This window comes from Sinocyclocheilus grahami, unplaced genomic scaffold (assembly GCF_001515645.1).
Source record: "Sinocyclocheilus grahami isolate Dianchi unplaced genomic scaffold, SAMN03320097.WGS_v1.1 scaffold46.1, whole genome shotgun sequence".
Classification (NCBI taxonomy): domain Eukaryota; kingdom Metazoa; phylum Chordata; class Actinopteri; order Cypriniformes; family Cyprinidae; genus Sinocyclocheilus; species Sinocyclocheilus grahami.
This window is the reverse complement of record NW_015505225.1, coordinates 1,649,941-1,661,416: the sequence shown is the minus strand read 5'-3', so window position 1 is coordinate 1,661,416 and position 11,476 is coordinate 1,649,941. Positions and strand designations below refer to the sequence as shown.

Below are 11,476 nucleotides of genomic sequence, written 5' to 3'. Positions count from 1 at the left end.
TAAACCAGCAAAGGACCAGCATAAACCAGCAAAAGGACCAGCTTAAACCAGCAAAGGACCAGCATAAACCAGCAAAAGGACCAGCTTAAACCAGCAAAGGACCAGCATAAACCAGCAAAGGACCAGCATAAACCAGCAAAAGGACCAGCATAAACCAGCAAAAGGACCAGCAAAGGACCAGCTTAAACCAGCAAAGGACCAGCATAAACCAGCAAAGGACCAGCATAAACCAGCAAAGGACCAGCATAAACCAGCAAAGGACCACCTTAAATCAGCATCCCAGCGTCAAAACATACCTTACCAGCATATGCTGTTTTTTTCAACAGGGCAATAAAAGCACAATGAATATATACATGAATACAGTCAGCATTTACAGTAATCATGACAACACACAGTCTGCGTCTCAAAACCTAGTGAGCTGCCTACCTAGACAGCATCTTTGGCCCTCATATGCGCCTTCGAACGCTCAAACGTGCTGTCTAGGCAGGGAACTCGCTAGGTGTGACACCACAGCCATACAGTATCACGTATGCTACCACCCTTCCTTCCTTGCTGTGGCGGTGGGCAGGGTCGCCTGTGTTGACAAACATTTATTCTCTCACTAGGGCGGAGATTTTTTCATTTTGCGAGTCAAAAAGCTGCTAAATAAACGCTTTATTAAATATATAGGAATACACACGAAAGGATTACTGTTTGGTATTAAATGCAAGTATGGGTTGCTGCCTGACTGTTGGACCAAATGAAGCGCTCGTTGTGTCAGGTATCGTGATATATGTGTTTTACTATAACTTGTAATATTAGGAGTTTAATATTTATATGCAATTATTGCATTCATTCGTTAATGAAGTGTGCATGTAAATGTTTGTTTTCACATGTACTGTTCACTGTGGTAAATAATATCATCCAGTCGTGTATTAGCTAGCTACAGCTAATGTTACTACGTTAGCTCATCAGCTCTTCCGCATTTACACGAGTCATTCATAACGGTTTAAAAAATTTTGTCATTTTAACTTTATCGTTTTTTGAAACGTATGACAAATTCGAGCGCAAACATATTCAATTACGAAACTCAGTGCAGATATTTTCCCTTTTGTATCTTATGTTTGCTAGGTGCATCCCGTTACACTTTAATAGTGATTTAATATTCGATAGCTCTTTACATTCATTCATAACTAAATATACTATTTTTATCGAAACGGCCACTTTGATGCTTAACAGTGATATGGTGACGCTACATTGTGCTGATTTCTTTAAAATGTTGAGAAATGGCAACGTGAAGTAACGTTACTATGTTTATTTGACCCAGCAATTAATCTCCAGCATTTAGATAGTATCAGATAACATTACCATATTTACATGGTATTCCAGGGTATCTCCAAGAATATTATAATACTACCATGGCACATTTGGTCCAAAAGACCAAAGAAAAAATTATTATTAAAATATGCATAAAATATTATTTGAAAATATTTCATTTGTATTATTTTATGTTTTTACTCACTATAGTATTGCACTGTCAGATATATTATTTATAAATATATTATTTATTTAAATACTTTAAAAACGTTTTAATAATGTATTCTATTCAAATTATATATATATAGTTCCTTTAATATTATATATATATATGTGTGTGTGTGTGGGTGTGTGTATATATATATATATATATATATATATATAAATATTCAGTTTTTGTGTAAACTAAATCAAGTAAAATGTACTTAAACATTAAATTTTATTTCATCTAGTTGCCAAGGCAAAATTTCTCATTTTCATTTAGTTTAACTTGATATCAAAATGACACAAAAATAACTAAAACTTTTAAAGCTGAAATAAAAATCAATAAAAACTATATATACATATTTAAAACAACAACAACTAACAAAATGACAAAACACAAAATATATACAAATAAAAAATAATTAAATCTATAATAGTGTTTCAATTATACTAAAACAACACTAATGGTAGTCAGAGTACCATGACAGGACTTTTTAGTAAGGGCATCTTTCATAGCATCTTCTAGTTCACGTCATGTATTAATCACCATTGAACTCTGTTCACACAGATCCTATCCTTGTAATGTTTGACTGTGTCTTTTGAGATTATCACTGCAATCACAAGTGTTTTTCCCCCCTCTTCTAGGTGCCTGTTGTGGGTCAGACGCAAAGACATATGTGGTGGGAGGCTGGGCATGGGCATGGTGGCTTATATCAAACACACAGAGGTAATGCCAGTCAAATAAATGAGGATCACAGGATCACATTTCACTCTGCAGTGCAGTAAATGTAGTCAAAGTTCATTAAAACAACACACAGTCAATGTTTAGCTGTGACTATAATGCCTGACCTTAGAAAACTGAAAGGCACGCCCGGTCAGGTGTGTTTGTCAAACCAGTTTGGCTGTATAGAGGTCTTCAGAGATTGCTTTAAGAGATACTTTTATTATATACATCTTCTGTCATTACTATTTCGGTTTACTTCTTAAATTTCCATGATCAGCTGAATTAGTTGATTTATGAGCTGATCTGATGCTTTTCTATCGAACGTTTGCTTCATTCTTTCCCGTGAACATCGCTCTGATTGCATACTGAATTTCCTGTCAGCCACTGCCATTGTCTTTGCACTCTTGTCCCATTTTTTGAATTCTGCAACGCTAACAAGCTTTGTAAAATCAGGTTTTTCTTGCTTTAAGCATTGTTTAGTTATACTTAAAGGTTGTGTTTTCCCCCAGAATTACACTAGAGATTATGACACTACAGCCTAAGTGTGAAGACGTGGAGACAGCGGAGGGAGTCGCTATTACAGTTACAGGAGTTGCTCAAGTAAACACTCAGAGCTCATTTACTGTTGTTTCATTACATTTATTCTTTAGATTTTCCATCATTTACATCATTGCAGCTTAGTATCAGTACATTGTTTTTGGGTCTTGAAAGTTATGGTATAGACCAGGGGTAGGCAAGTTTGGTCCTAGAGAGCTCAGCTCCAACCCTGAAAAAAAAACTCACCTGCCTATAACCTTAGTGATCCTGAAGACATTGATTAGCTTGTTCAGGTGTGTCTGATGAGGGTTGGAGCTGAACTCTGCAGGACTGCGGCTCTCTAGGACCGAACTTGCCTACCTCTGGTATAGACTATCATTCAAAAGTTTAGCCTTTTTTTTTAAAGAAATTAATACTTTTATTGAATAAGGATGCATTAAATTGATCGAAAATGACAGTAAATACATTAATAATGTTACAGATTTATATTTTAAATACTCAAAAATTCCTGAAAAAAATGTATCACATTTATTACAGATATATTAAGCAGCACAACTGTTTTCAACATGGATAATAATAAGTCATGTTTTGTGAGTAGCAAATCAGCTCATTAGAATGATTTCTGAAGGATCATGTGATACTCAAGCAATGTTATTTTAGTATCATTAAGATACTATTATAGTTTTTATTAATATTTTGAAATAGTTTTATTTTTAGTAATTTTGTTGTGTTTTTGGTCATTTTCATTAGTTTATGTTGTTTAAAAATAAATGTCTGTATAGTTTTTATTCAATTTTTATTTCAGTTTTAGTTATTTTAGTACCATTTTAGGATCAAGTTGAATACAAAAAGAGGACAAATGTTGCCTTGGAAAGTAGCTGAAATAGAATAAGTTAAAGTTTTGTTTTTAGATTTTATTTTTAGTTTATTTTACTTAAAGTTTTAGTTAATTATAATAACCCTACACTGAACACTGGAATAATGGCTGCCTAAAATGTTGTAATTGCTCTAAACCTTTGAATGGTAGGACATTTTTAAACTTTTATTTCAAATTAAATTTCGAAGAGTTAAAAAAGCAAAATGAAGGGCTGGTTTAACTCTTGCTTTGTGTTTTCATCAGATCAAGGTTATGACTGACAAAGACTTGCTGGCGGTTGCCTGTGAGCAGTTTCTGGGAAAGTCTGTCATGGAAATCAAGGCTGTGGTCCTGCAAACCCTGGAGGGACATTTGCGTTCCATCTTAGGTTAATAGATAACTAACAATTCCAGTAGCCTCATTAAAATACAGCGCTTATGTGTGTGATTCTATGAAGCTGATGTTCTGTTGCTGTTCTTACGACAGGCACTTTGACAGTGGAGCAGATCTACCAGGACAGAGATGAGTTCGCTCGGCTGGTGAGGGAGGTGGCAGCTCCTGATGTGGGCCGGATGGGCATTGAGATCCTCAGCTTCACCATAAAAGTAAGATGTGTGTGTTATTTAATGCAAAATCATGCGCATGGACAAGGTGTAGAAGTGACCCGCCTCCATTCTAGACCTCAATATGACACCTTCAGCCTCAGCCAGTATACATGTATAAATCAAGGGGTGACAGATAGATGTCTTATATAATAGTAATAATATTAATACAAAAATAATATTATAGTTAGTGCTGTCAAATCAATGAATTGCATCCAAAATAAATGTTTGTGTTATGTGTGTGTACTGTGTATATTTATAGGTATACAGTATATAAATACACACACAGACATGTATATATTTAAGAAATACATGTAATATATTTATATATAGTATAAATCAATATGAATACATGTAAATATTTCTTAAATATGTACATGTATGTGTGTGTATTTATTTATGCATAAAATATACACAGACAGTACACATATTATGTAAACAGACTTTTATTTTGGATGCGATTAATGGATTTGACAGCACTACTTATAGTATTTCTTAATATTTTAAATTAGCTTTTTATTTTTTATTTCATTTATTTAAATTTAAATTTGTTTATTTAATTTCTATTTTATTTAGTCATAATTAATTTACTTATTAAATTAATTTTAGTAATTGTAGTAGTAAAATTGTTAGTAAAAGTAATTATGTGCTTTTGTCATTTTTGTGTGCGTTTAGTTTTAGTAATTTTAGTATTTAAACTTACTTGATTTCACTTAGTTGCCAAGGCAACATTTATCATTTTCATTTACTAATTTTAAAGCTTTTACATTTTTCATAATTAATATTTTATTTTATTTCATCTTTATTTCAATTAATGAATTTATAAAAATATTTTTAGTTAACAACCCACACAACATTTCACATAATTTTATGATATATTTCATATAATTTTAAGTCATAATTAAATATTTTAATTAAAATAATAATAAATAAACATTAAAATGTAATAAACAATATTGACACTTGTTTTTTCTTTACAGGATGTCTATGATAAGCTGGACTACCTGAGCTCTCTTGGAAAAACTCAGACAGCGGCTGTACAAAGGGATGCTGACATCGGAGTGGCCGAGGCAGAGAGGGATGCTGGGATTAGAGTAAGAGACTTCAGGCTTCACTGTTTTTATTGCTAATGCATTATCCATTAGATGTGTGGCATTCATTAGCTTCCGTTTTCTCCCAACTCCCTGATCAGGAAGCTGAGTGCAAGAAAGAAATGATGGATGTGAAGTTCTTGGCCGACACTAAAATGGCCGACTCCAAGCGAGAGCTGGAGCTGCAGAAAGCTGCTTTCAATCAAGAAGTGAACACTAAGGTTGGATTCAATTTCATTTCAATCCAGGGCCATCATTTTAAATCACAGTCATCTTGTTAGCTGGCCGGATGTGAGCTTATACATTCACATTTATCAGTCTCAGATGAGAGTGATAGTAATCATGTGATATGTGTCTCTCTTCTACACAGAAAGCAGAGTCTCAGCTGGCCTATGAACTACAGGCAGCTAAAGAGCAGCAGAAGATCAGATTGGAGGAGATCGAAATCGAGGTTGTGCAGAGGAAAAAGCAGATCTCCATTGAGGAGAAAGAAATTGAGAGGACAGAGAAGGAGCTGATTGCTACGGTCAAGCGTCCTGCTGAAGCAGAGGCTTACAAGATGCAGCAGCTGGCTGAAGGACACAAGTGAGTGTGGCTATCTATCTATCAATCTATTAGGGGTGTAACTATACACGTATTCGTATTGAACCGTTCGGTACGAGGCTTTCGGTTCGGTACGCATTACAAACCGAACGATTCGTTGGACTAATCCTATTACAGCATATTATTCTAGTAGCTTAGATTAGTGCGAGTGCACATTTAGAGTGCGTTCTTTCACTGCAGAATTTGGTCTATTAAAATGCATTTAGAATGATCACAAATTCAAGATATGGGGGCAGAAAATTTATATATTTACATAATTTCATATAGTTAATCAATATCACAGAAGAGTGCCGTTTTTTTCTCTCTCCAAAAATCAGCATGATTACAAATGATTTTTACAACAGTTCAATAAACAAGAAGTTAATTAATAGACTTACGTTTTAGACAGCATATTGCCTGTTTTTGCTCGATTTCGCCAACAAAAATAGTTTTGCGTCTCTGAGCAAAGTGATGGTGTTTCAAATGAATCAACCATTTAAAGGATTCGGTTCAATCGCAATGACTCACTTATTAACAGTGACTTGCTGCCACCTACTGGTGGCTTTAATTTCACATTTAAAGTATCTTTTAATTTTTTGATTAATTTCAAACATCAGTTGTCAACGTTTTATGTTTAAAATATCAAAACATTATTTATGCATTTGTAACTGCAGGTTAAAGCATTACATGTCCCTCTGAGCTGCATTAAACAGTGTGTGAAAGCATCTAAATGCCATTCAGATGCAACTTCTGTGTTTCCTCTGTATTGCAAAGATGAATTTTGTCAATACTGACTTCATTTGCTTGGTAACAGCCCAAATGTCTTATTGACTTATTAAATGTAAAAAAAATAAAATAGACTCAAAAGGTGATGCACACTTTTAGAGAAAAATGGTGTATATATACATATTCAGTATCTATCTACACTGCTCAAAAAAATTAAAGAAACACTTTGAAAACACTTCAGATCTCAATGGAGAAAAATATCATGCTGGATATCTGTACTGATATGGACTGGGTAATGAGTTAGGAACGAAAGGATGCCACATCGTTTAATGGCAATTAAATTATCAACCTACAGAGGGCTGAATTCAAAGACACCCTGAAAATCAAAGTGAAAAAATTATGCAGGAGGCCATTTTGGTGAAATTTCATTGCAGCAACACAAAATGGTACTCAGTAGTTTGTATGTCCTCCATGTGCTTGTATGCATGCCTGACAACGTTGGGGCATGCTCCTAATGAGACGACGGATGGTGTCCTGGGGTATTTCCTCCCAGACCTGGACCAGGACATCACTGAGCTCCTGGACAGTCTGAGGTGCAACCTGGCAGCATCGGATGGACCAAAACATAATGTCCCAGAGGTATTCTATTGGATTTAGGCCAGGCGAGAGTGGGGGCCATTCAATGGTATCAATTCCTTCATCCTCCAGGCAATAAACAAGAAGTTAATTAATAGACTTACGTTTTAGACAGCATATTGCCTGTTTTTGCTCGATTTCGCCAACAAAAATAGTTTTGCGTCTCTGAGCAAAGTGATGGTGTTTCAAATGAATCAACCATTTAAAGGATTCGGTTCAATCGCAATGACTCACTTATTAACAGTGACTTGCTGCCACCTACTGGTGGCTTTAATTTCACATTTAAAGTATCTTTTAATTTTTTGATTAATTTCAAACATCTGTTGTCAACGTTTTATGTTTAAAATATCAAAACATTATTTATGCATTTGTAACTGCAGGTTAAAGCATTACATGTCCCTCTGAGCTGCATTAAACAGTGTGTGAAAGCATCTAAATGCCATTCAGATGCAACTTCTGTGTTTCCTCTGTATTGCAAAGATGAATTTTGTCAATACTGACTTCATTTGCTTGGTAACAGCCCAAATGTCTTATTGACTTATTAAATGTAAAAAAAATAAAATAGACTCAAAAGGTGATGCACACTTTTAGAGAAAAATGGTGTATATATACATATTCAGTATCTATCTACACTGCTCAAAAAAATTAAAGAAACACTTTGAAAACACTTCAGATCTCAATGGAGAAAAATATCATGCTGGATATCTGTACTGATATGGACTGGGTAATGAGTTAGGAACGAAAGGATGCCACATCGTTTAATGGCAATTAAATTATCAACCTACAGAGGGCTGAATTCAAAGACACCCTGAAAATCAAAGTGAAAAAATTATGCAGGAGGCCATTTTGGTGAAATTTCATTGCAGCAACACAAAATGGTACTCAGTAGTTTGTATGTCCTCCATGTGCTTGTATGCATGCCTGACAACGTTGGGGCATGCTCCTAATGAGACGACGGATGGTGTCCTGGGGTATTTCCTCCCAGACCTGGACCAGGACATCACTGAGCTCCTGGACAGTCTGAGGTGCAACCTGGCAGCATCGGATGGACCAAAACATAATGTCCCAGAGGTATTCTATTGGATTTAGGCCAGGCGAGAGTGGGGGCCATTCAATGGTATCAATTCCTTCATCCTCCAGGAAACTGCCTGCATACTCTCACCACATGAGGCCGGGCATTGTCGTGCACCAGGAGGAACCCAGCCAGGACCCACTGCACCAGCGTAGGGTCTGACAGTGGGTCCAAGGATTTCATCCCGATACCTAATGGCAGTTAGGGTGCCATTGTTTAACCTGTAGAGGTCTGTGCGTCCCTCCATGGATATGCCTCCCCAGACCATCACTGACCCACCACCAAACCGGTCATGCTGAACGATGTTACAGGCAGCATAACGTTCTCCACGGCTTCACCAGACCCTTTCACGCCTGTCATATCTGCTCAGGGTGAACCTGCTCTCATCTGTGAAAACCTCATGAAGTCTGTTTCTGATTGTTTGGTCAGAGACATTCACACCAGTGGCCTGCTGAAGGTCATTTTGTAGGGCTCTGGCAGTGCTCATCCCGTTCCTCCTTGCACAAAGGAGCAGATACCGGTCCTGCTGATAGGTTAAGGACCTTCTATGGCCCTGTCCAGCTCTACTAAAGGAACTGCCTGTCTCCTGGAATCTCCTCCATGCACTTGAGACTGTGCTGGGAGACACAGCAAACAGCAAACCTTCTGGCAATGGCACATATTGATGTGCCATCCTGGAGGAGTTGGACTGCCTGTGCAAACTCTTTAGGGTCCAGGTATCGTCTCATGCTACCAGTAGTGACACTGATGCATTTAGAATGATCACAAATTCAAGATATGGGGGCAGAAAATTTATATATTTACATAATTTCATATAGTTAATCAATATCACAGAAGAGTGCCGTTTTTTTCTCTCTCCAAAAATCAGCATGATTACAAATGATTTTTACAACAGTTCAATAAACAAGAAGTTAATTAATAGACTTACGTTTTAGACAGCATATTGCCTGTTTTTGCTCGATTTCGCCAACAAAAATAGTTTTGCGTCTCTGAGCAAAGTGATGGTGTTTCAAATGAATCAACCATTTAAAGGATTCGGTTCAATCGCAATGACTCACTTATTAACAGTGACTTGCTGCCACCTACTGGTGGCTTTAATTTCACATTTAAAGTATCTTTTAATTTTTTGATTAATTTCAAACATCAGTTGTCAACGTTTTATGTTTAAAATATCAAAACATTATTTATGCATTTGTAACTGCAGGTTAAAGCATTACATGTCCCTCTGAGCTGCATTAAACAGTGTGTGAAAGCATCTAAATGCCATTCAGATGCAACTTCTGTGTTTCCTCTGTATTGCAAAGATGAATTTTGTCAATACTGACTTCATTTGCTTGGTAACAGCCCAAATGTCTTATTGACTTATTAAATGTAAAAAAAATAAAATAGACTCAAAAGGTGATGCACACTTTTAGAGAAAAATGGTGTATATATACATATTCAGTATCTATCTACACTGCTCAAAAAAATTAAAGAAACACTTTGAAAACACTTCAGATCTCAATGGAGAAAAATATCATGCTGGATATCTGTACTGATATGGACTGGGTAATGAGTTAGGAACGAAAGGATGCCACATCGTTTAATGGCAATTAAATTATCAACCTACAGAGGGCTGAATTCAAAGACACCCTGAAAATCAAAGTGAAAAAATTATGCAGGAGGCCATTTTGGTGAAATTTCATTGCAGCAACACAAAATGGTACTCAGTAGTTTGTATGTCCTCCATGTGCTTGTATGCATGCCTGACAACGTTGGGGCATGCTCCTAATGAGACGACGGATGGTGTCCTGGGGTATTTCCTCCCAGACCTGGACCAGGACATCACTGAGCTCCTGGACAGTCTGAGGTGCAACCTGGCAGCATCGGATGGACCAAAACATAATGTCCCAGAGGTATTCTATTGGATTTAGGCCAGGCGAGAGTGGGGGCCATTCAATGGTATCAATTCCTTCATCCTCCAGGAAACTGCCTGCATACTCTCACCACATGAGGCCGGGCATTGTCGTGCACCAGGAGGAACCCAGCCAGGACCCACTGCACCAGCGTAGGGTCTGACAGTGGGTCCAAGGATTTCATCCCGATACCTAATGGCAGTTAGGGTGCCATTGTTTAACCTGTAGAGGTCTGTGCGTCCCTCCATGGATATGCCTCCCCAGACCATCACTGACCCACCACCAAACCGGTCATGCTGAATGATGTTACAGGCAGCATAACGTTCTCCACGGCTTCACCAGACCCTTTCACGCCTGTCATATCTGCTCAGGGTGAACCTGCTCTCATCTGTGAAAACCTCATGAAGTCTGTTTCTGATTGTTTGGTCAGAGACATTCACACCAGTGGCCTGCTGAAGGTCATTTTGTAGGGCTCTGGCAGTGCTCATCCCGTTCCTCCTTGCACAAAGGAGCAGATACCGGTCCTGCTGATAGGTTAAGGACCTTCTATGGCCCTGTCCAGCTCTACTAAAGGAACTGCCTGTCTCCTGGAATCTCCTCCATGCACTTGAGACTGTGCTGGGAGACACAGCAAACAGCAAACCTTCTGGCAATGGCACATATTGATGTGCCATCCTGGAGGAGTTGGACTGCCTGTGCAAACTCTTTAGGGTCCAGGTATCGTCTCATGCTACCAGTAGTGACACTGAATATTATGAATATTTCAGTAGATTACAATAATGTTTTATTATAATGTTATATGTATTAATTATTTTTAAGTAAAGTTATTAATAATAAAATAATAAATTTATTAAAACAACTCTTTAGGGTCCAGGTATCGTCTCATGCTACCAGTAGTGACACTGACCCTAGCCAAATGCAAAACTAGTGAAAAAGAGTCAGAAAAGATGAGTAGGGGAATATCTATCTATCTATCTATCTATCTATCTATCTATCTATCTATCATCGAAATATATGAATATTTCAGTAGATTACAATAATGTTTTATTATAATGTTATATGTATTAATTATTTTAAGTAAAGTTATTAATAATAAAATAATAAATTTATTAAAACAATAAAGTCAGAAAATAGACATTATAAATAAAACAAATAAAATATAAATGATCAACTAAATATATTAAACATTTTAATATATAAATATATATATAGTATATAAAAGTATATATATAATAATAATAATAAATTTTATATA

The 11,476-nt window shown here is 36.5% G+C and overlaps 1 protein-coding gene across 1 annotated transcript; it reads left to right on the top strand.

Moving 5' to 3' along the window:
• Window positions 1–510: 510 nt before the first annotated feature.
• On the top strand, window positions 511–5,899 carry flot2b (flotillin 2b). Its single transcript, XM_016268574.1, has 8 exons — window positions 511–760; window positions 2,146–2,227; window positions 2,734–2,824; window positions 3,882–4,005; window positions 4,104–4,222; window positions 5,200–5,313; window positions 5,412–5,531; window positions 5,681–5,899. The coding sequence occupies exons 1-8, from the start codon at window positions 712–714 to the stop codon at window positions 5,897–5,899; spliced, it is 918 nt and encodes a 305-aa protein (XP_016124060.1). The 5' UTR covers window positions 511–711.
• The last annotated feature ends 5,577 nt before the right edge of the window (window positions 5,900–11,476 follow it).